The 26581-nt window shown below is 36.3% G+C and overlaps 1 protein-coding gene across 6 annotated transcripts in view; it reads left to right on the forward strand.

Moving 5' to 3' along the window:
• LEKR1 (leucine, glutamate and lysine rich 1) overlaps positions 1–26581 on the forward strand; it is a 197134-nt gene that overhangs the window by 124353 nt on the left and 46200 nt on the right. For all 6 annotated transcript variants that reach the window (XM_047728734.1, XM_047728752.1, XM_047728744.1 and 3 more), the window contains 3 exons: positions 10625–10706; positions 19739–19816; positions 20168–20371. In XM_047728734.1, coding sequence (XP_047584690.1) covers positions 10625–10706; positions 19739–19816; positions 20168–20371 — 364 coding nt within the window. The remainder of the gene's footprint in view (positions 1–10624; positions 10707–19738; positions 19817–20167; positions 20372–26581) is intronic.

Here is a 26581-nt window from a genome sequence, read left to right on the forward strand (position 1 = left end):
AATCTAGAGCCTTTCTATCCTCCCAAAAACAAACATCATGGTCTTTAACAGTCGCTACCTGTACCTTACTTCCCTTCCCCCATCAATTATTAATTTACTTTCTGTCTCCATAGATTTACCTGGTATGGACATTTCATGTAAATAGAACCATACAATATGTAATTAGTAGCTTCTCTATTAAGGTGAAAAGTAGTCATAATGAGCAGTGTGGCTCAGTTAAAAAAAATAGTGATCCAGCAGTCAAATACTTCTGCTTTCTGGCTCTGTAAAAACAATCCTTTTACAGGATTTTGGACAAATTATTAATTTCTTTGACTCAATTACTGCACCAGTAAAATGGAAATATGACCTATCTTAGGAATGGAAATGTGACCTATCTTAGAGCTCTAAACTATCTTAGAGCATTAAGAGAATTTAAAAAATAAAATGTAGGAACCCCTAAAGAACTACACAAATATAGAATATTTAACTACATTTTAAGTTGGTTTTCCTGGTATAATAGTCAACCAAATTATTATACTTGAGCTGAAGTATTAGAATTTAAAAAGTACTCTTTTAATAATAAAGGAAAACTATGAATTTTAATTCCTGTTTGCCCAAAGGTCCATTTGCCTCCACTAATTTATATTCTAGTCAGCCTTTGCTTAAACAATACTAGTCACTCTTTCACTCATGGACTCACCCAGGCACACAACCTACTGCTTATAGACATTTACAGATTATCCACTTTATCTGGGCCAATAGCATGAGTAATAGCTATTCTGTCAGAATGAGAAATAAATGACCACCCCACATGCCCTGTGTCCAATGTCTCAGCTCTTACCAGCATCCCTCTTCTCCTTGCTAATCTCTAATACTATCCTTACATCATTAAAAAACAAAAATCATTCTTACGCGTTCAGGTAAGCTTTCCTACAACAGTCTAAATAATAGCTAATATTCATGAATTACCACGTGCCATGCACAATTATAGTCACAGTGTACTCATTTATCATTATCCTCCTGCCCTCCTAGATTAATCACTTTAATTATCTCCAGTTTACAGTTGAGTTTACCAAGGTTTAGAGGAATAAAGTCATTTGTCCAAAGCCACACAGTTACTAATGAGCACAATTGGAACCTGACTCTAGAACTGTGCTGACAAAACTTGGGCTCTTAACTCTTAAATTCCACCACATGGGAGCATTAAAACATATATCTTGTTATCATTAATTTATGCTTCAGGAGAGCTATTGTACCAGACCATTTCCAGTACTGGTGATAAGCACAAGTTTCCATAAGGGGTAGGCAGAAGAGGTCTGGAGGACAGTAGACACCTAATGATAGGTTATGGGAACTCCTGATGGGTTACGTAATGGGTGATGAGATGGGTATGGGTATGGGTATGTTTTTAGGCTACTTTAATATGATTCTTTTGTTTTCTGTTACCCAAATAAGCCATGTTCACTATTGATTGGGAAATCTCAACATTCAGAGGGAGTTCTAAACATTTAATGCATATCCTCCTAGACCCTCTGTCTTGAATATATTTTTTATAAGAATAGAATAATAGAGTTTTATAATCTCCAGTCTCCCATTTCCTCTCTTCTGAAAATTTTCCATGTCAAAGTATTCTTGGCATTTTGATTTAGGGTGAATCATAACTTATTTAACTGTATCCTAGTTTTGGATGGTTGTTTTCACTTTTTTTCTATTAAAATATTGTGATACATATCCTTATAGTAAATCTTTTCACATATCTGAGTGTTGCCTTATCATCTCTTTTGTCTTCAAATTATAAACTGTCTTTGTTTTTTTGTTTGACGCTTTTAAATTACGTAATTGGGTGGTAGAATTTGTTTAATGCAATTAGCACAAAGTATGAAAGCAATCTTTTGAAGAAATTCTTGCCCTTTGCCTATTTTCTTGCCATCCCAGCACAGCAAGGGGAAGGAGGGTAGCAAGAATCAGAGCCCTGTGTGGTTGACCATGTACTTCATCTCTTACATAGTCTTGCATAAAACTGTCCTGCATATAGAAATCTCTGTAAGCATTCTGATTGTGAAACACACTGATTCATTAAAGAAACGGATGTTTATATGGTTATATGACTCTATTTGAAAATGTCTTAAATATTTTTAGATCTAAACTTCTCTATCTTCCATGTATTCATTTCCTTTATTATTAAACCTAAGTATTTTTCTTTTTATCCCATAAATATTTTTAGCTAATAAAAATGTGTTCATAGAGGTCCCTGTCCATATCGATTACTAGTATTTTCTAGTCTTGAAAAAAAAATCTCATTAAAATATGTATGTATGATTTGTGAATTATATGTACAAATTTTCAGAAAACAGAGTACTATTCTAAAGTATTCAGTCGTTTCTAAATCCATTAGGATTATTCCTATGAGATAAATGATGTATTTGTTTGCCAGTTGAGAGAGAGAGTAGTTTTAATCAGGGTAAAAACATTAGAATTAAGCTCCTCTTATCTTATCCATCCATAATTTGTAATATTTCATAAGTGCCCCATAAGTTAGAATTATTTTCATGTTATATTGGATTGGTTTAATGTTTAGAATAAACTACAATGAAGGTTTAGAAGCACTTTATTTTTGCATTCTGAAGTAAATTTTTTATTCTTATTATTAGAATGTAATTCACTTCCAAATTTTAAATATCTGATTATCTCCTTAGCATGATTTAATGCATATTCCTATTCTCTCCTACCCATACACACCTAGCGAAATAATTTTCTGGGTTTAATGTAACTACATCTGGACTGAATTACAACTTTTTAGCTGTATATCCACACCTGTTCTAGCATCTGATGTATTAAAATCTCCAAATGTTATTTCAGTCCTTTCAGGCATTATGTGGAAAATGTTAATGTACATCAAGTATACTTGTTGCAAAATAGATGTGAATCAAACCTCTGAAACATAAACCCTAAAATGAAATGAATTTTCTAAGTGGCTATATCACCATCTGAGCTTTGTAAAATGTTTGCTAAAGTTAAAATATGTTAATTTGCAATTGATACAGTTGAATACTCATTATAGAACTTTCTTCTATTATTGGTATATATTTTTACATTTGCCAAGGTTTCCCCTGTTAATGCTCATTTAAAAAAATTTCAGTGAGATCTTACTTTTGTAAAAGTCTAAGCTCATTAAACTATGGTGTAATAATGTATACATATAAATATCCTCTAAATGCAACATACTGAGTATGTTCATTCACATCAGTTATATCTGATCAAAAATCCTGCAGTTTCAGTCATATAATTAACCATCTAGCTAAATAAAGTCATTTAAAATATTAGAGAAATAAAACAGGTTTAGGATTAAAGGAGTTATTGATTTGTTATCTAAAACATTATTCATCATCTTGAAGGCAAAAGGAGGCACTTCATTATAATTTCTCTAAGGACAGGGGACTATATCCTACTGGTATTTATGGACTGAATCCAGTTTGCATGGACCCTACCTATAACAGAGTAGATACTCAATGAGTGTCTAGTGAAATAAAATTACCTATTTATAAGAAAGTTTGCATTTTAATGCCAAGATACATATTAGATATTATCAATGAAAACTGCACAACTCTTTCTGTTCCATGTCTTTTAAACCCTAGATACATAAATTTAAGCATTTAATTGTAGGCATTCTTATTTCTTCTATCTACAACATTTCATTTATTCATTCAACAATTATTTTTTGAATACCTTCCATGTCTCAAATACTATGAATATAACAGATAAGGTTTCTGCTCTTGCAGAATTTATATTCTAGTGACTTTGTATTATGAAGATTAAATTAGTGTAATGCACATAGAATGACATGCCTGGTAAAGTAAGTACTCAGCACTTAGTTGTGATGATAATGATGATGAAAGACACCTTTATATATGTTATTCAAAGCCATGAGACTAGATGAGAACCACTAGAGAGAAAATGCACATAGAGAAAAGGGCTACAAACTGAACCCTGGAGTGTTCTATGAATAAGGATCCTCAACAGAGACTGAGAAACAATTAGCCAATGAGGTGGGAAGAAACTAGAGAGTATAGTTTAATGGAGACAAGAGGAGTGTTTCAAAGAGGAAGTAAACAGTTGTGTCAAATGCTGCTAAAAGGTTGAATTATAAAGAACAGAGAATTGAATTTTGGAATTGCCAGGATAGTATGTCATTCATAACTTTAAAAAGAGCTATTTCAGATGAACATAGGGGAAGGGAAGGAAAATAAAGTAAGATTAAAAACAAAGAGGGATTAAAAAATTAAAAAAAAACAAAAACAAAACAAAGAGGGAGGCAAAGCTTAGGAGACTCTTAACCATAGGAAACAAACTGAGGGTTGCTGGAGGGGAGGCTGGTGGGGGGATGGAGTAACTGGGTGATGGGCGTTAATGATGTAATGAGCACTGGGTATGATATGCAACTGATGAATCACTAAATTCTATGCATGAAACTAATAATACACTATATATTAACTAACTAGAATTTAAATAAAATCTTTAAAAAAATTTTTTTAAAAGAGCTATTTTCTGTGGAGGAGTGAAGAAGAAAGCTCGATTGGAGTAGATAGAAAAGAGACTGGGGGAAAAAAAGGCAAATCATGAAAAGAGAGACAGGAATGACTAAGAAGTGTAAAATGAGATGACCAGCTTCAATAGTGAGCAGAGAACTGCAGATTAAACCAACGAGACACTATCTTGCACCCTGTGGATTGACCAAAAAAAAAAAAAAAAAAAAGTAAATAGCTCTTTCTGATAAGTATTAGGAAAGCAGGGGCCTTCATTTAGTGAGGTGGAAATGTACACTGGTGCCTCCATCCTGGGAACCCTTTGGCATTAATTAAGTGTGTGTATGCCTATGGCCTCATAAGTTTGTTCGGGGGACATGCTGCAGAAAAACTCCCCCATAAGTACTCAAGAAGAGGGGTGAAAACTTTTGTCACAGGATTATTTATGGTGACACAAGTTGCAAGCAACCAGGTTCCATCACTATAGGCCTAGATCAGTAAAAAGTGACATGTACACACATTAGATATTACATGACAGTTCGAAAGAAATGAATCACATTTATATATGGTTACATGGGTAGGTCTCAAAATAATGTATAGTGGAGACAAGTAAGAATTAAAATGAGATACATAGCCTAACAACACTTGGGTAGTTTTTAAAAACACTTGCAAAAAGTACTCTTTTTCCACACATAAGCAAATTAGAAAGTGTACATCAAATTCGCAAATGCTCTAGAATGGTTCCCTCTAAAATGGATCATCCCCAAATCTAAATAATATGTCCCAATGTCTTAAAAATTAAACTAACAAACTTCCCGATTACTATATAGCCCTCTAGCTAGCTATTCATAGAAGTGAATACGTTGTCTTTAACTTTTCAACCTCGTCCCCCACTTCCATATCAAGTTCTCTAACCCTTGTTTTCTTTTGTACCTTGACCACAGAGAACTGAGTTGATTAGACTCCTTAGTACAGAGCATACTGTCATCGATGACTGTGCAAGCAAGACCCCTCCCCAAACAATATTTTCATAAAATATGCCAAACACAGAAAAATACAGAGAATAATATAACAAATGTGGGTGGACCCATCACCCATATTTAACAAGTTTTAACATGGCTGTTGTTACTCTGTATATTGTTAAAGAAAAATACGCAGTTAAACCTTTCATTTTCACCTTTCCCCATACAAGGGTAACAGCTGGTGACACCTGGCCCAACGCAAGAACAAGGTCCTCAAGGTGAAAAATGCTGAGATTCAGAGAGGAAGTGAGGGTGGGAGCCAGGTTCTGGCCTCACTAGTGCCACCGATGATAAGACCTAGCAGGGACTGCTCACTACACGCTTGCCACTCTTCTCTTTACATATTTTAAATCTCTTAATTCTCAGTCCTATGCTGTACTCACCATTTTATAGATAAAAAACTAATGCACCTAAAGTCACACAGCTCATAGAAGCAGGGCCCGTGTCTGAAAATAGGTGGTCTGGCTTTAGAGATCCGTGCACTACATGTACCTTTATGTTACCCTGTCATAGGAACGTATTGGGAATAGCAAACTTCTGTTTTTCCTCTTCCTCAGTTACCTCTACCATTTAAAAAAATATAGAGCCTTCCATTTCTCATTTAAAAAAATTCCCCTGATTGGGATCTCTGGGGGCCAATTCCGCTTGCTTATTCTTTCATTCTGCTTCTTGAACCTGCAATCAGTTTCCTCTACTTTGAACCAGATTTTTTTTTTCTTTTTGGTGTTTATCCAGAAAGCTTTAAACTTGAAATATCTTTCCACTATAAAGGTTCTATTTATTGTTTTCTCAAATGTCATGCTAAATATATTCTCCAAGTGTCTGTAATGTTTTATATCCTTCTATAAAATAGCTAACTATGAATACCTTTTGTATTTGTAGTTTCTAGAAACCTTTTGGAATAACAGCATTCTCTTAAAAGACTAATTACCCCAAAGCTGATGCCTGTGTAATGCTATCCAGCAAGCAGCTGGCTTCGTATGAAGAGAGGCTAAGAGCTCTTTTTTGTCTTGTTCATTTAAAATCATTTGCTTCTTATTTAATATCTGCAAAGAACGCAGTCACATCATAGTAGAATTTGCTGTTGTAAATTTTGGATTGTTTCCATGGGTTCCGCCTTACATCTGCATGGTGTTTAAAGCCAATGCTTCCTTTCTTTTTGTAGGCAGTTAGGGCCTTTTGCCTCATAATCCAATGTCATGCTGAATGACAGAAAATTGAAGTTGAATTTATTTAACTATACAGAAGGACTGCACAGAACAATACACTTATTTAAGAACTCCTTGCCTCAGGAACTGAAGGAGCTGTCTTGTGCAGGTGGCTTAATCTCTCTGGTGCTTATCCTAACTGTGCTCCTTTATTGAGGACAGAAACTAGGCACTCTGCTTCTAAAAACAAAACGACCCTGCTAGTCTACTAGAACCGATAATAAACCAGTAGCATGCTTACTCCTCATTCAGAACAGTAATAATAAGTTCTATGTATTTTTAAAATAATTCTTAGAGCTTCTTTTTTAGAGAAAATGTAACCAAAAGTAAAAACACCAACAGCAAAAAAAAAAAAAAAAAAGAAAGAAACAGCCATGAAAATATATTAACTCTTAATTATACACTGCTGGTCAGTTTACTTTATGGATTATTTATAATGAATCTTTTTTCCCCTCAATTCTCTGTGGTATCTTCTCTGTTTATATAAAGTGATTTCTTTGTTGATGTAACTTGTATTTTCTGTTTCTGTTTACTTCACATGGCAGCCTTCAGTGGTTTCTGTGTTGTGGAGTAAAACATTTATTCCCTTTCCCTATTTGACTTAGAGTTGCTGTAAATACATAGTAAATTTTCTGAAGGAAGTGACTTCTTTACTCACTGGACACTGTGAATTAGACTAAGCTATCTATGCTTATCTTGAGCCAGGGAGAAAGGGAGATTTGGGTGGGTATGCAGAGAGAATAATACTGGAAAGTACAGTAGCTTTTTCTTTCTTGAGTGGGTCATGATTGTGTAGTTTATTTTCCTTTAAACCTAGTAAATTCTGGAACTGTGATGCACATTTATATTCAAATGTGAGCTTAAGAATACTTTCCAAAGTAGGGCACCTGGGTGGCTCAGTTGGTCAAGCCGTCTACTCTTGATTTCAGCTCAGGTCATGACCTTAGGGTGGTAAGATGGAGCCCTGCACTGAGTTCCACTTCAGGTTCCTTGCTCAATGGGGAGTCAGTCTGAGGTTCTCTCTTTCCCTCTCCCTCTGCCCCTCACCCCTGTGCTCTCTTATGCTCTCTCCTGCGCTCTCTCTCTTTTCAATGCTATAAAATAAGGATTTAAAATGCTATAAATGCTATAAAAATAGGGATTTAATTAGCTGCCATTTTTATTATCTACTATTATAATTTTGGGGTGATTGAGAATTAACTGTATAAAATTCACATATCAAGTACCAATTATTTGGAATTTGTTTTCAAGATAATCAGTTCTTCCTCTTAACAATAGCTATATTTGGAAGTTTGATAACATGAAATTTGTTACATGGGCTCAGACCCGTGCTTCATCTAGTTTAACATTATGTTTTGACGAAAGCACCAAGGGACATTAATAAAAAGGCATAATTGTCCTCTCTGAAGTCAGTCTCATAAAATTGGTCACAATGATATCATGTTTGTCTTAATATCTTTCATTTATTATATTAATTTTTAAAACTTTCAAAAATTAAATCTAAACCCTCTTGGAGTTAGACATTCTGCTAATATACTACATATTTTATGTAAAATACTTTTCATCTATCTTAAGTATGCCCCTTTAACAATTCTTAGATATGTTAAACAGATCTGTAGCTACACTAACCATACTTTCACGGACAAATATCATATCCCCTTGTAGCTTTTATAATTTGAGAGCCATGTAGGAGAGTTAGAAAGATAATGACTTCAGGATGAGTCTAATCTGAGTTTTAATCATGGGAGCACTTCTTACTAGCTATGTCACCTTTGATAAGTTAGCTAATTACTCAGCTTCTTAGAGTCTATATTAGTAAAAATATGTATTTGTTTTTTATGGTAGTTGTGACTATAAATGAAATGATATAGGAAAAAGCATTTTGCACAGTGCCACAGAGTGCACCATCAACAAACACTAACCACCTTCCTTCCTTATTCTTCAGAGGATGGGCTGAAATCTTTTGGCTATGCCTGTGTGAATAGAACCCCTTTGCAAGTCCATATGAACTTAATGACAAAACAATCCATTGTGCAGTGTTCATAAGAGATTGCTTTATTTCAGAAGGTCATATTCAAAAATAAATTATCTATATGTATATGATCTTTTCCCACATATAATGATATCACTTGATAACTGGGGAAAAGGTACCCCAAAATATTATCTATGAGTTAAGTCCTTACTGGCATTTACTTTGAGGGGCCATTCTTTCAAATTGATCCCCTCAGTTGACTTAAAAACATTCTGTCAGTTTAACTGTTGGCTAATGCATTAATTCATTGTGAGATATTAGGCAAGCGGTACCTGGGTGCCTCAGTTGGTTAAGCAGCCGACTCTTCATTTCTGCTAACGTCATGATCTCAAGGTCATGAGATCAAGTCCTGCTTTGGGCTCCATGCTATGCAGGGAGCCTGCTTAAGATTCTCTCTCTCTCTGCCCCTCCCCTTCTTTCAAAAAACGTATAAATAAATAAAAATAAAAAGCATATCTTGGGGCACCTGGGTGGCTCAGTGGGTTAAAGCCTCTGTCTTCGGCTCAGGTCATGATCTCAGGGTCCTGGGATCGAACCCCGTGTCGGGCTCCCTGCTCAGCAGGGAGCCTGCTTCCTCCTCTCTCTCTGCCTGCCTCTCTGCCTACTTGTGGTCTCTGTCTGTCAAATAAATAAAAATCTTAAAGAAAAAAAAAAAGAGAGAGGGAAAAAAAAAGCATATCTTAAGATACCAGGCAAGAGAATCAGAGAGTATCTCCTTTTTTTCCCCTTATCTGAAAAATGAGGCCACCTAGATAGAGGTTTGAGGGATAAAATTAAATAATGTATGTGTAAGTCCTGGGTAAACATGAAGATTTATACTAAATGTCTGGCAAATTCTAATTAAAACATTCATTTAGAGTAAATTTGTTTTCTGATTTTTGTTTTGGTTCCTAATTTAAAAGCACTGGCTCTTCATAAAACAAAGCAAAGAAGGCAGATTGACGATATATATAGAAATGTTATATATTTGTATGGATGCATAAAGATTTTAAAGTTTACTATTAAAACATATCTGAGCAGGTGTAACATAGACTTTTATAGTTCCAGTGTATTAAATTATTTTCTCCATAGAAACCAGTTAGTCCATCTAAGTTTGTTTTCTGCCTTTCTCTCAACAAGAGTGCCAACAAGGGCTGTCATTGCAGTGGGGATTCGGATCATAGTTCCCATACACAGGCTAATGGCAGGACCTACTTCATTCAAGCTATTTGTTCTTTCTGCTTTAGTTTCAGTTCTGCATCCACACGCGTTAGACACGGCTGCTTGAATAATCTTTCTCAAACACTGCTTGAATTCCCCAGACCATGGAAGCCAATTTCCTGCTTGTATTTTCTTGGCTTCGAAAGTCATTAAAATGCCTCTTAGATGCTACCCAGAGTTAACAGATTCTTTACCGGATGCTACCCAGAGTTAACAGATTCTTTACCGGGAGCCTCACACATGGTTTGTCTATTTCAGTTCTACAGGGAGGCCTCAGTGATCCTTCTCAGTTCCAGGCCACAAGGGCCAGCTCAGGCAGTCAGATGTTTCAGAGGTGAGCCACATGATCAGAAATACATGTGTGTGTCAGCAACATAAATTTCCTTTAAAAACATTAATAAAATTTAGCCTATTCACTATAGGCTAAATTAGCAAGATGTTGGGGGCAGAAAGAGGCCAATAAATTAGATCTGTCAAAAACCATTAATTCTGAGGGGTTTCTGGAGAGATGGGCTGCATATCTTGGCAAACCAGAGTAAACAGCTGTAGCATGCTGCAGGAACTTGAGTGGCAGTTCTCAAAGAATATGGTTTATATTCTGAAACTATCTGGACATTTTGAATGTACTAATCAGATGAATACATTGTGTCATTTCAGATTTACAAGGTCAAGTAGAGGCCCTTGGGCTAAACCTTCAGAAGGCAGTGACCAAGATTGACGACTATAAAGAAAAGCTCATGTAAGATGGTAAACATTGAACAACCTGTAGATTTTAGAAAGACCTCCCCCACCCTTACCATCTGTTCTCTGTGACTCTTTTGGCAGTGATTTCATTGTGAATGTGGTCTGCTTTTCTCAGGCACTTTTCTGGCCTGTCTTGTATATTAAAGGACATGTAAATATTTTTAAATACATGAAATAAGAATTTCACTCAATGAGAAACTTAACCTAGTCATGTATTAAAGCTTTCCCTGATTGTTCAAGTGTAACTCAATGTGAAATATTCTGATTTTTTTTCTCTTAACGTGTCTCTTTATTATCCATTCAATTACCAATTTCAAGTTCAAAAAGAGAGTATCTTTGAAGAAGTATCTTTGAGTATCTTTGAAATGCTGGGGTACTTACACTTTATATAAGTGAGAAAGAAAAACTGAAAAACAGATGACAAGAAAATGCCCTTGAAAAATATCCAGAGCACTACTGCTTTTAGAAATGGATTTACTTCAGAAGTTTCCAAAATTACTTTATGGTATTGGGGCACCTGGGTGGCTCAGTGGGTTAAAGCCTCTGCCTTCGGCTTGGGTCATGATCCCAGGGTCCTGGGATTGAGCTCTGCCTCGAGTTCTGCATTGGGCTCTCTGCTCAACAGGGAGCTTGCTTCCTCCCCTCTCTCTCTCTGCCTGCCTCTCTGCCTACTTGTGATCTTTCTCTGTGTCAAATAAATAGATAAAATCTTTAAAGAAATTACTTTATGGTATAAATATCATACATCTATAATTACAATACTAAAATAGAATTTATGTAATCTTTGAAAAAAATTTTTTTTTTTACTTTGTGGTATGTTATCTGGTAGCTCTGGTTTTCAGTTCCTATATTTTGGAAGAATGAACCTCATCAGACATATAAATATTTAGAATGCTTAGCAACGAGATGTTGTGTTGACTGTGGACTACTCCTAAGAACAATGTGTTTAATAAAATTCTTAGCAGGGGCGCCTGGGTGGCTCAGTGGGTTAAAGCTTCTGCCTTTGGCTCAGGTCATGATCCCAGTGTCCTGGGATCGAGCCCCACATCGGGCTCTCTGCTCAGCGGGGAGCATGCTTCCCTTCCTCTCTCTCTCTGCCTGCCTCTCTGCCTACTTGTGATCTCTATCTGTCAAATAAATAAATAAAATCTTTAAAAAAAATAAAATAAAATTCTTAGCAGCACAAGGAAGAACAAATTCCAAAAATACCTTAACAAATTAATGTACACTTGAATTATTTGTAGCAAAATAATTTTTCTTTGAAAAACAAAAGAAATCAAATATTCAAGCTTTATAGCACAGTGGTTAATAGTACAATAAATACAATAATTCAACCATCAGTGTATAGTGGCTGAGGTTGAAGGAATGAGTGGACAGGAGGTCCTTGGATGATTCACTGGACCCAGGAAGTGATTTTCTGGAAGAGAACAAGCATGAAAAAAGCAAATGCAATTACCTCCCCTACCCCCCACCCCCCAAAAAACCCCATTGTTCCCCACCCTCTAGTAACATTAGGGAGGGCTTTGGCTATATGGATGTCTCTTGTGGAGGGCAACCTAATCATGATTACTGCGTGACTTTGGTTTTTAGATCTCAATAAGTGACAAAAGCACATTCCAGGAATAGAAGAGTAGGGTTGGTACCTGACTCAACTCAAAGGGAATTTGTGGACCCACCAAGACTTTAGCATATGGAGTGGAGTCCTGGCAGTTAGGAGAGATTCTAACTACAGAAATAAGCATACTGAGGAAAAGGAATAAAGCTAAGTGGTTGTGATATGAATTGATTTTACTTGATAAATTGGCACAGAATTTTCTATATATACAAGGCACATTCCCATTTAATATTAATTAACATGCTTTGTGATATTTTTCATTACTCATATATATGTATATATATTTTAAAGATTTTATTTATTTATTTGACAGAAAAAGATAGCCAGAGCAAGGGAAAAAGAGCACAAGTAGGGGGAGCAGCAGGCAGAGGGAGAGGGCGGAGTAGGCTCCGGAGCCTGACGTGGGGCTCGATGTGGGGCGCAATCCTAGGACCCTGAGATCATGACCCAAATTGAAGGCAGACACTTAACCAACTGAGCCACCCAGGTGCCCCATTATTAATTGTTTTTGACATAATTTATAATGTAAATTCTGAGAAATGACAAGAGTCAGAATAGGTTGGAGTTGGAGTGAGAAATACGATGTCACTAAAGTCCATCAAACAAATTAGCTGGAGGACATCACTATACAATTGCAGGTATGCTAATGCTTTTGTTTCAGTTTATAAAACTGGTGCTTCCTGCCCTATATAAAAACTGCCGAAAATTAGGAAATGGGCAAAGTATCCATTTTTAGAAAACTGAGTTATGAAAGAACTACTAAGTCCCTTGTGATTACGAGATGGTACCACATCCAGATGGAACTGCCCAGAGACAGGAAGGGCCTGTTTTTCTGGTGTCTCCTTAGAAATGAGGAAAAAATGTCCCAGAGTCCCTCTCTTTACATCTCGTTAGCTGGAACCTTTTACATACCCTCTTCTAAATGAATCACTGGCAAGGGGAACAAGACTAACACAATTAGTACAGACCAAGCAGCGTTATGATAATGGAGCTCTGATGGCCAGGAAGAAAGCTATAGTGCATGTCTAGAATGCAACCAGTAATGCTTGCTAACATGGTAGATCATTTATGATGCTTTGAAAAGTTATGACATGAGGAAGGCCCGTTAAACTTGCTGACCAAATTTAAGACACGAGGAAAGCCAGTTGTGATAGACAGAAAAATGGTACCCAAACATTTTCATGGCTTAATCCCTGGAATCTGTGAGTATATTATTCTATATGAGAAAAGGAACTTCGCACATGTGATTAAGTATTTTGAGAGAGGGAGATTATCCTCGATTATTTGGGCAGGCCTGATGTAATTGCAGAGATACTTACAAGAGGAAATACTTACAAGTATAATTGCAGAGATACTTATAAAAGGAAAGAGGGTCAGAGTCACAAAAGTAGTTGTGAAGGTGGAAGCAATGTTTGGAATGTTGTGATCTGAGGTTAGAAGAAGGGGGCACAAGCCAAGGAATGACTGTGGTCTCTAGAAGCTAGAAAAGGCAAGGAAACAGATCTTGTCCTGGAACCACCAGAAGGAACACAGCCCTTGAGATATCTTGATTTTAGGACTTCTTACCTTATAACTATAAGGTAAGTTTGTGTTGTCGTAAACCACTAAGGTCGTGGTAATTTGTTATAGCAACAATAAGAAATTAACACACCAGTGTGTTCAGAGCCTAGTAAGGATTTTGGATTTATAATGGAGGGCAATGGGAAACTATTAGAGGATGTTTGACATGAGAGTGAACTCATCTGATTTGTTTTAATGTGTCAGCATGGCAGCTACCTGGAGAGTGGACAGGAGTGAGAGTACAAGAGCAATCGGGGAGACCAGGTGGGAGGGCATGAGCTCATGCAAGTGAGAAGTGACTGGTTGAGTGTAAAGCTGTATTAGTGGGGAGATGGAGAGAAATATGTGTCAGTTCAATCTGACAGGATTTATTGGTGGAGTGGATGTGACTGAGGAGCAAGAGGACTGGAAAGGAAAGAATAAAGGATGAGATTTGGGGACTTTCAGCATCATGGTAGACAGTTGAGAGGCGCTAGAGTAGAGTGACTATGAGCCTGGATTCTGGATCCAGACTGCTTCCCGCTCTGCTGTTTACTAGTATGTCACCTCGCGTGTGGCACTAATCTCTCTAGACTCCATTTTCTCAACTTTAAGAAGGAAATAAGGGCTACCTTGTCATTATTGGGTTGGTGTCCTTGATTGAAGTGCGAAAATTGTAGAAGAGATAGATATGGGGCGAGGGAAATAAAAAACTGTGCTTTTGATGGTATTCGATTTGGAATGCCTTTTGGACAGCCGGGTGGAAGTATCAAGGAGACAGTTAGAAAATGGTTATTTCATATGAAGCAGTGGAATGGTATAGAAACTTGCCTTTTAAAAAAGATTTCATTTATTTATTTATTTACTTACTTATTTGAGAGCGAGTGAGAGAGAGTGAGCACAAGCAGGGGAAGGGGCAGAGGGAGAAGCAGACTCCCCACTGAGCAGGGAGCCCAATGTGGGGCTCAGTCCTGGGACTCTGGGGTCATGACTTGAGCCGAAGCAGACACTTAATGGAATGAAGCACCCCAAAACTTGCCTTTCAAATCAAGACAAACATCCAATTATTTCACCTTATTTCCTTATGTTGATTAGCAGGGGCCTTCCTGAAGGCTTATTCCAAGCCCTTGAAAAGATTGACATTATTTGCTGAGAGTAAAGAAGGAATGTAGTGTTGAAAGAGATACAGGCTTTCTTTCTATTCCATCCAGTTCCCCCTCTCCCCATTTTAATGAAGATGAAGATAGCCATTGTGTCATGAAGAGTAAACCATAGAAAGAGTGGCTTAATAGGCATGGGGGTGGGAGCAGACCATGGTGAGGGGAATCCTTGGGACAGTAGGCTCTCTAGATTAATTGTCCATATAGTTAGCAAAATAACCACTAAAAGAAGTTCTACTGTCCCTGCTTCTAGATTAGAAAAGTTGTATGTGAGTCTGAACATGGAGTGAATGTCGTGGTGGGTATGCTGTACCTCAGAGGATTTTTCAAAGTTTTTATTTTTGTTCCAATTAGTTAATTTGCAGTGTTATATTAGTTTCACATGATACTAATGATCATATGATTGATCATTATCATGATGATCAGTGATGATATCATCATCATGATACAGTGATTCAACAATTCAATATATCACCTTGGGCTCAAAGCCCTTTTTTTTTTTTAGAGAGAGAGAGAGAGAGAGAGAAAGCATTCAAGTGGGGTGGGGGTGAGGGGCAGAGGGAGAGGGAGAGAGAATCTTAAGCACACTGAATGCAGAGCCTGACACAGGGCTCAATCTCACAACCCTGAGATTATGACCCCAGCCAAAAATCAAGATTCGGATGCTTAAACAACTAAGCCATTTGTGTCCCTGAAAGCATTTTTTTAGGTTAAAAAAAATTTTTTTTATTTCAAAGCAAATAAAACTTGGAAAATACGGGAATATGTAAAAAAGAATATCCTAGTTGTATTTTGATAAAGCCTTCTAGTCCTTCTTCTAAGAACTTTTTCTTAAAGTCTTCTTTTTCTAAGTAATGTCTATTTTTTAGCATATTTTCACTTAGATAATGTATCATTTTCAGTTAGTGATAAATATATGACATGTTCTAAAAAATGACATTTTTCATGTCATTACATGATACATTTATAGATAACTATTAAATGGCTATACAGTATTTCATGTGTAGTGAATCATAACTACTTACTAAGCTTTTGTAGAATTTCTAAATTTTTCACTTTTATAAGTAAAGTACTTTGAAATTCATATAGATAAATCTACTCACACACAAGTGTTTCCTTTGGATAGTTTTTGCTAGAATCAAACTTAAATAATTTTAATGCTTTTAATACATAATGACTTATTGCTTTCCAATAAGATTATACTGATTTATAATCTCAGCATTGTTTGTAAATACCCATTTCTCCACTTCCTAGCTAATGGTATGATAACTAAAAACAAAAAAAAAAACAAAAAAAACAAAAACTAGTTCGATGAAACACTGTACTCCTGCATATTTGACTCTGAATTCTTTCTTTTGTGACTCACCTGAACATAATCTTTGCCCAGTTTTCTAATGGTATGTGAAAATCTTCCTTATTCCTTCTTTTCTAATATTTTATTCAGAAATAACTTAAAACTTTAAAAAAGTTGTAAACATAATAATACTACAAAGAACACCCAAATAACCTTTGTCCAGATTAACATTTAAACCCATTGCTTTCTTCCTCATCCTTTCCCTGGCCTCCTCCTTTCTCTCTCTCTACACACACACACACACACACACACACACACACACACTCTTTTCTTTCCTGAATCGTTTGAGGGTAAGTTACATACAACATGACCCTTTACTTCTAAGTACTTTAGCCTGCCTTTCCTCAGGATGGTGATACTTTAATACAGAAGCACTGCATGGAGCCCTGGGTGTTACACGCAAACAATGAATCATGGGACACTACATCAAAAACTAATGATGTACTCTATGGTGACTAACATAACATAATAAAAAGCACAGTAATCTGTGTCATAAATTTATATAAAGTCCTTTAATCTGCCATCCATATTCTAATTTTGTTAGTTGGCCTTTCTAGCATTTTCTCCTCTAGTATAGGATCAGTAGAGTCAGCCTGTTTGGCATGTCTTTTTAGCCTCCTAATTCTGGAATATTTCCAGTTTCTCTTTTTTTATGACATTGACGTTTTTTGAAAAATGCAGAACTCCTCAAAAATTTTTAAATAAAAATTTTCATTTTATATTGGTCTGATGTTTCCTTTTGATTGGATTAGGGGCATGTATTCTTAACCAGAAAACCATGTAAGTGAGGATGTGTCCTTCTCAGGGTATGACTACCTGACTGCCTTCACTAGGTTATGTTAATTTTGATCACCTGGTGAAGGTATTGCTCAATTTTTTCACTCCCTTATTCCTGGGTTTGTTGTTGTTGTTCCTTTTCAACTAGTAAGCAGTCTATAAGAGACACTTTAAATACACTTTAAAGGCTCTCCTCCTCATCAAAATTTATCTCTCAATATGGTATCCATTAATTATTTTTATCTTATCTAAACTCTAATACAGTGGTTGCTAAATGATGATTTTTCTGACTCCAGCCCTCCCTCCCCATTTATTAGCCCTCAGCATCCTACTTTAAGCAAGAGCCTCCACTTCCCCCCATTATTTATTTATTTATTATTGGTGTGAACCTATGAACTCTTATTTTTTCAATGGTTTATAATTGATTACTGTATTGAATTGCTTTGATACATAAATTATCTAGGCTTAGCCAGTAGAAGCCCCTTCAAGCTGCCCTTCTGTGACATTGGAATGTGGTTTCCTCATCTTTTATAAGTACTTCTTCACCTTCTGACATAACAAGGTATCTCAGATATACTTACTCTGCCTTAGTCTTGGAATCAGCCATTTCTGAGTACTCTTGGTTCCTTTGAATAGGAGTGGCATTAGAGACCAAGATCTAGGCTTTGAGTAGGCTCGTGTGCTGCTTGATTCTGTTGATGGTTTCACGGGCTTGTATATATGTCAGACATATCAAAGTATATATGTACTTCATTGTGTGTCAACATGATACCTTCATCGATTTTACAAAAAGCAGATAATGAAAATAACATGTTTTAAAAAGACATTTTTTTGAGAAGAAAAAGTTAAGCTAAAATGTAGATAAAACTTGAGTAATAAAATGCTAAGGAAAATCAAAGTGATTACTATGAAATTCATGAAAATGGTTATTTTAGGGAGGATGGGGGTTGGCTGTGACTGGGACCAGGGACATGAAGCTTCTAGGGTAGCTGGTCAGGTTTTATGTTTTTACCTGGATGGTAGTTATAAGAGTTTTCTCCTTATAATAATTCATTATATAATTGTTTTATGCAATTTTCCTATAGCTTATAATTTTATCATATTTTACAATAAAATTATTTTAAAAATAAATGAATGTACATATTCATTATGCAAATAAATAATTATTAGAAATTAATGTCATTCTACAAGTAGGGCAAATTCATTGGCAATCTAACATATAGTTCATTGTAAGGTTTATAAGCTATTTTAAGGTACTTTCAGATAATGACTTATTAATAAATAGCCTATATAAACTTAAACTGGAATATTACTCTTTCTTAATATATTAACTTTTTGAGTTTTGTTACAAAACCCAATTACATAAAATCAAGACATATGTTTATTTCAGTTTTAGAATTTCCATTTGGTTCATTTTAATGGTTTATTTTTCTGCTGAGATTTATCATCTTTTCACTAATTTGAGTGGATTTTTTTTTTATGTCTTTGAGCAGAGTTATAACTGCTCTTTGAAAAGTCCTTGTCTGCAAATTTCAGTATCTGGGTCATCTCAGAGGCAGTCCCTATTAACTGTCTTTTCTGTGAAGAATTGGTCATGCTTTTCTGTTCTTGCTTGTGTTGAGTAATTTTTATTATATTCTGGGCATTGTAAATGTTATATTATAGAAATTCTGGATTCTATTATATTTCTCCAAATACTCCAAATACTATTGTTGGTGGGGGTGAGGGTGTTGCTGCTTTAAGCAAATAGTTTGGTTGGCCTCAGACTGTAAACTCTGTCTTTACCGCAACAGCTCAGATCTCTGCTTAATTGTTTTATCTTTATCCTAATTGGATTCTGCCCTGTGCATGAAGAGTTCAGAGCCCAGCCAGATGTGTGTGTAGGGTAGTTTTGGGACTTCCTGTGTTTGACTCTCCTATTTTGAGTCACTCTTCACTTTTCAGCACTGTGGTTGACCTGAACACTGTGCTCTAATTCTTTAGGCCAGACTATGTTTTCTATTAGAATGTTAGTTACCCTACATGATGCAGACTGGACTCTCATGTTTGAAATCATTAACACACACACACACACACACACACACACACACACACACAAACCCTGACCCCATGCTATCACCTCATTCCAAGTGTCAGCTTCCCTCCAGAATCTTCTTGTTTTTGTTCACTTTCCAATGCCTTCGAATAGGGGTTTTACTTTTTTTAATGTTCTTCAAAGTTTAGACTTTTTATTTGTATGCAGATGAGTCTGACAGGGGCCTACTTAGCCATTATAGAAGTGACCTGAATGTTTATTTTTTTAAAGAAATAATAATATAAAGATGCTAAGAAATTTCTCCTAAAAATGAATAAAATAATGATATAGAAAAACACATTGTTGGACTAACAGATCGGGTGATTTTTTGGCAGAGAAAAACCCCTCGACTTTATATATCTAATCTCAAGGAAGTACGCATATGTAATCACAAATAGAATATAAAGAAAAGAAAAGTAATAAAGGAAAAACATGTTTTTAAAAAAGGAAAACATTTATACTTGAACTATTTTGAAATAAAATATTTGAACCTTTTATATTATTTTAGGAATAAATCTAATGAAGCTGCTGACTGTCAAAGAGAACTTAGAAAACTGAAGTTTGAATCCATTATTTCTGAATCACGGTATACATTGCAAATTTTTAAATTAATATTTTTAGTCATTGAATTTGAAACCATACTTTAAGTAACATTTTATTTGAGATATATTTAACTTTTCTTACTATCTTATTTATACATGTACCTAACTCATGTTTGTAATATCTTGAAGTTGCTCATTGATTTTGCTTCTCCCTAGATGGGAAAGTTTTAATATCACAGAACTATCCATTTTCTTAGGATTTTTAAAATTTTTCTTTTAAGTTAAAATTACAGTCTTTGATTTCAAATGAGATTTTCACATATCTTTGATAAACATAAAAATGTAATGTCTAATGTGTATTGGTGAGCTTTTATTTAAATCCTGTTCCATTTTAGGCATACCAGATTGCTTAAAGAGAAAGAGGATTCTTTAATGGCTTGTCAACAAATATATAAAACTTTACAGGAAGAACTGACTGCAAAAGAAAGACAAGAAGAAGACGTGAAAAAAAGAATTAATCTTGCAGAAAATGAACTACAGATAACCAAAACTCTTCTGACTCAGACAAAGGAAGAGGTTATAACACTGAAAAATGAAAGGTACAGTCCACAACAATTTCTTCCAAAAATATCTTATTTAACTCAGTGTTCCATATATATTTGAAATATCAAGGTCTTATGTATATTAATGACAGTGAAATCACAGCATTTAGGACTTATTTCACAGGAAAGTTCATTACATCCCACCACCTCATTTGATGATGATTAAACTGAAATCCAAATGGGTTAAATGAGATGCTCAAAGTCACATAGTTAGTGAAAGTAGAGATGGAATCCACATTACATTTGGGGTTAGATTTTTATTGAAAAGTATCAAAAAGACCATGTGTGATCTTATACTACTGAATTTCACCTAGGCCAATAATTGGTGGATTCTATCATTTTCCAACAGAAAAACATCTTTTTGTATCACTTTTTCCTTTCATTATTTCCTACTTTTCTTCTCTGTTACTTATCAACACCTCTTCTTGAGGGCTCTCCACAGATACCTCTGACATTCAGGTAGTAACGGGAAACTAAAAAGCATGTTCATTTAACCTTCCTAGATATTGTTTATAATATAATTTGTCTTTAAATTAACCTTATTTGTACTTAATACCTCAACCCTGCTTTCTTTCTTTTTGTTTTCATTTGCCTGGTATGTCTTTATTCATTCTTTTCAAGTTCTTTAGTTTTAAATGCATATCTGATATATACCACACATGTTGGGCTTTTATTTTATTAGTTTTTGTCAAATCTGGGAGTCTTTAAGGGAGATATTATCCCATTGACATTTATTGATATAACTGTTATATTCCAGAAGAACACAAGTCCCATAAGGGCAAGAATTTTTGTCATATTACTCTCTGTGTACAGAATCCAAAATTGGCTATGTGTTTTTCATTTTTCCTAGAATTTTTTTAGTTTATTTTTTATTTTGTTAATTTCATTTTATAAGTATTAGACCATTTTCTAACTTAGAAGATTTATAAACTTTTTTTCATTCTTTACAAAGGCAGCTATAGAATTAAGTTGTCTTAGAACATTCTTATCAACTTTTTGCCCTGGGTTACATCTGTGTCTAACTCCAAGCTAGAAGGAGTTCTGTCCACTTCATAGGGGAACAAGTCTTGTCTCTGGTCCATCCTGGGACAAGATGAACAACTGCAATGCTAATTGCCACCCATCATTTCTTCCTGACTCAGCCATACCAACAACCTGTGTCTTGCAAAGATGGTATACCTTATAGTTATAGGACTCTTCACCACCTCTGCCCTTTCACAATTACATAGTCATTCAGCCCATAACATATTAGAAACAGCAATTTCATAAGCAGGATATTTGCAAGGTCCAAGCTTACTAATAAGAAGAAATGGCAACTGAAAGATTGGCCCTGCATAAGAAGAAAAAAAACCCTAAATCCGAACAAAAACATGAAAAGCATTGCAATTTGACCCAATATGCAATAGAGACAGCCCAACACACATCAGTAACTTAGAATGTTCCTGTATTTATTAACATGGGTTAATAACTGGTGGCCATCATGATGACCCTGAATGAGAAAAATAAAAATCAGCTTTATACTCTACATAAAAAGTACAGAATCATATGTCCTAGGACACCACGAAATAAATAATTTGTTTAAAATCTTCTGCTTATAACTTTGGTTATCTGAGTAATTTTCTTATATTTCTATATTGCCTATAATACCCCATTTCAAATGATGTCAGATTAGTTATATTTACTTATCAGAATGAATGCCATCTTCTTTACAGTGGTCATTGAAAAGAGCCTGTCTTTGCTCAAACATTTCTGGAACTCTTTTCTGAGGATTGACTGAAGAGCATATGTTTTAGAATATTCTCTGTATGATAAATCTTTGCCCTTTAGGAATGAATTTGATTTTAAAAACCATCTCAGAAAGCAAGTCCAGTGAATATGGTAGGAACTCAATCTGGGAAATACCATGTGGGATAAAAAATGAATTGTATTTTTTCTCTATGGTTAGTAAATTATCTCTTGCTGCAATTTGAAAAAAGACAGTTTTATTAGTGTTTTGAGGATTGATGGCAACATTAGGATAAATATAGAACTTTCTTGGAGGATTGCTTTGAAATACACACTCATCTAGATGATTATGTTTTGCCACATTTTAGTATGGTTCTAATCTTACCCTCATTGTAAGTATTGAATGAGAAAGATAATTCTTTAAGTTTTCAGAAAATAGAGACATCACTGAGCTACCACCTTCTCTTCCCCCCTCTTTTTTTCTTTCATATACTTGCCCTGTTTTCTTCTTTGCTCTTTACACTTTAGTCTATCCAAAAGTAGGCATGATATTATCTAGTCATTTGGTGACACTAAGTTTACTGTCTGCCACATAACAAATAAAAATATGCTTATGTATCATACTGTCATAGGATTATTCCTAGACATAACCTATTGTCCTTTTTCTTTGTCCTAGGCCACCTTCAAATTTTGTCTGCCTTGTCCTCTGTTGTATCCTCAAAGTCTAGCATGTATTCACTCAACAAATATTTGTTGAGGGAATGAATGACTTGCTTTGGGTAATTTAGTCAGTCAACAATTATTTGTTGAGCATTCGCTATATGCCAGGTACTATGCACCCTGGGGATATAATAGTAAATCTGAAACATCCCTGTCCTCAGGAAGCTTACATTCTAATGAGACACAGTTAAAAAAAAGTAGTAATTACAATAATTATAGATTGTGATAATGGATATAAAATAAGTAGAAGGGTATAGTAGCAGAGACTGATAGAAAGGGGACCTGATTTGGAAAAAGCAGTCATAAAAGTGACTTCCAAGATGGTATATAAAGGAAGACAAGTCAAAGTAACCAGGCCAAAAGTCAGGAAGAGCTTTACAACCGAAGAGCAAGCTTGGTGAGTTCTCAGAAATGGCAGCATGACTATAGGCCGAACAAGTGTGAGTGAGAGAAGTGAGGACCAAAGCATGCAGGGTCTCCCAGGCCTTTGAGAGTTGGGTATTAGATACAGTGCAATGAAAAGAAATTGAAGGGATTTTAGCAGAGGAGTGACACTGTGGCAAGATCATTCTGATGCTGAGTGGAGAAGGTGTGGTGATAGTGGGAACAACTCAGGTCATTTACTGTTTTGATACTAATGAAAGGACTTCATATGTGGTTAAGCCTAATAGAAGAAAAATGAAAATCTTCAGCTCCCACCTCTTGCCAGTTTGTGCTAGGTTATTTAAATGTCTGGACCAAGTGGATAGTGGCAAAATAGCCAGAGTTCACTCCATTTTGAACCAAAAGGGATATATGAAAGCCAAGTTAGGGGTGCCTGGATGGCTTCGGTGGTTAAGCATTCAACTCTTGATTTAACTCAGGTCATGACCTCAGAGTTATGATCTTGGGGTTCTGGGATGGAGCCTCGCATTGCATCAGGCTCTGTGCTCAGCAAGAAGTAGTCTTCTCTCCTTCCTCTGCCCCCTCGCCACATACTCTCTGTCTCAAATAAATAAATCTTTAAAAATCTTTAAAAAAAAAAAAAAGAAAGAAAGAAAAGAAAGCCAAGTTAAAAAGATATCTTGGGGGCTCCTGGGTGGCTCAATGAGTTAAAGCCTCTGCCTTCGGCTCAGGTCATGATCCCAGGGTCCTGGGATCAAGCCCCGCATCGGGCTCTCTGCTTGGCAAGGAGCCTGCTTCCCCTTCTTTCTCTGCCTGCCTCTCTGCTTACTTGTGATCTCTGTCTGTGAAATAAATAAATAAAATCTTAAAAAAAAAAAAAGATATCTTGAAGAATAATGACCTTTTAGAAGCTTTTGACACTTCTGTCCAAACTTACCTTGAAATTTTTGTTGACAAGCCAATCAGAGAATCCTCTTTTTAAGCAATCTGGTATGCCTAAAATAGAACAAGATAAAAAAATTTTTTAAACCATCAGTATACTTTAGGCACTATATTTTTATGTTTATTGAAGATATATGGAAATCTCATTTGAAACTAAAGACTATAGTTTTAACTTTAAAGAAAAATTTTAAAAATACTAAGAAAATGGATAGTTCTGTGATACTAAAACTTCCCCATCTAGGGAGTAGCAAAATCAATGAACAACTTCAAAATATTATAAACATGAGTTAGGCATTATACATGTAAATAATACAAGTCTTCCTTTGACTGTGGGGGCAATCTGTTTACCTGCCCCCTTTCTGTCTCTGTTTGGTTCTTTTCCATCCCTCCTGACTGCGGACATTCCTTAGGTTCATGCATGCTCTTGGCTTTCCTTTCTCTACTTTTTTCCCTTTAACAGTAAACTGTCTCTCAACTGAGCAAGGTTCCCTGTAAAGCTTTACTTTGAAGTGCCAAAGGGACCTCTAAATTAGAGGTGTCCCTAAAGCAGTTGGAGATGTGAAAAGTCCCTCCAAAGAAGAAGTGATAGAGATACTGTTAACATTCACAGAGATTCTTGTTTAGTAGCACAGGGTGGTGCCTGGAATTCTGCCAAAACACCATCATGGAAAGACTTGCAACCCACCAGGCTGCCAGATGTGCTTTCCAAAGGCCAAAACCCAAGTTGCTCTAGGTGACGGCATGTGCTTCCGTAAGCTCGGGCAGACTCATGTACACATCGCTCTTCCCTCAGCTCTCCTGGTATAGAACCCAAAGCTCCCCTGGGACCAGTATGAGAAAGGTGCAATTCAGATGCAGCGTAGATTCAGAAGAGGAGAAAAGGAAGACGTCAAAAGCCAAAACTGACCAAAACTGACCCCAAGGAAAAAAGGGGTAGAACTGAATTTGGGGCGGAAGGGAAATGGTAACTAGGAAATAGTTGAAGTATTAGGACAAATCTACTCTATTATGCATTGCTTTCTTCCCCACACTCAGGAAGCTCTATTAGGAAATGAGGATCCCCTGGAAGGAGAGAAAGTAGGTCCTTCGAGATCATGGATGCTGGGGGTCAAGGTCTGGCCAGCTTGGTCACAGACACACTGAGGTTGGAGAGGGACATCTCCTTGGTGGAACAGGAAGGAGGCACAGTGGGTGGCGCCAGAGAAAAGGGCAGCTGTTTTCTCAATTCTATACAAAGAGCTTTCTGCTCTCTTGCTTCTGGACTGTGAGGTCTCATCAGCCAGAGCTAGAACTCTGCTCAGACTGTGCATTTGTGACAGTGCTTCAGGCCTACAGTGGATTAAACAGGCCTAATTCCATTTTTGTAGAAAATTATTTCTATGGTAAAATGTGTTTGGAATTCCCTATAACTAACTTACAAATAACGTTTTATAAGGACATATGTGTTTAAGCTTGGAAACTGCCCACACATAACACTTAAGAGAAATTTATGCACTAACATGTGGGCTACAACCAGAGTGCCGAAACCCGCAGCTGTCTGTGACAGCTCTCGTACTCTCTGATTCCCAAGAGCTGTATTAGCAGCATCTTGGTAAATTCCAAGAACTATAGGAAAATACTTATTTAACTGACTTGCCAATAGCAGGATGGGATTAGTGAAGAGCATTTGTTGGAAGAAAAGCTTAGTTGTAACCGAAGTTAGGTGCAAGTTGCTTAGGTGTGATTTCTTCTGTGAAATAAATAATATACGTCTATATCTCTTTATCTGCCTAACTCTATTTTTTTTTTTTAAGATTTATTTACTTATGTATTTGAGAGAGAGCGAGCACGCAGGAGCGCAAGAGCACAAGAGGGCGCACAAGCCGGGAAGAGGCAGAGGGAGGTTTGAGATGCAGACCCCCCCAACCCCCCCACCCCATGAGTGAGGAGCCCCATGCAGGGCTAACCAACTGAGCCACAGCGGGGGGGGGGGGGGGGCTCTTTATCTGTTTTAAATGAAGTTTACTTAAGTGCTCCCTATCCCTCCAGAAGGGTATCTTTTAGACTGTAATGAAGGGTTTTACTCTCCCTGCCCCACACATATAACCTTAACTTCTTTCCAATTCCCAGATCCTCTCCTCTCACTCTGTCTTTGGTTTTTGTTTGTTTGTTCCTATTTAGTCAAAAGCTACAAACCCTCACCCCAGAGGAATATATACAAAATCTAGCAATTTTTTCTCAGGAGCATCTATATGTGACACGACCCCATAATTAAACGTGTGCTTCCTCATGCTCTCTCTCCCATCTCCCTTTCCCCCAGCCCCACCTTCCTCTTTCTCCCTCTCAAACTCTCACACACACAATCCACAGGTATCACAATTGTGGGGAGCCCTCTAAAGGCTTTTGGGATCATGTCCTGAGTGAGAGGCATCCTTATGTGGCACTCAGTGGAAGGAG

This window comes from Lutra lutra, chromosome 1 (assembly GCF_902655055.1).
Source record: "Lutra lutra chromosome 1, mLutLut1.2, whole genome shotgun sequence".
Lineage (NCBI taxonomy): Eukaryota > Metazoa > Chordata > Mammalia > Carnivora > Mustelidae > Lutra > Lutra lutra.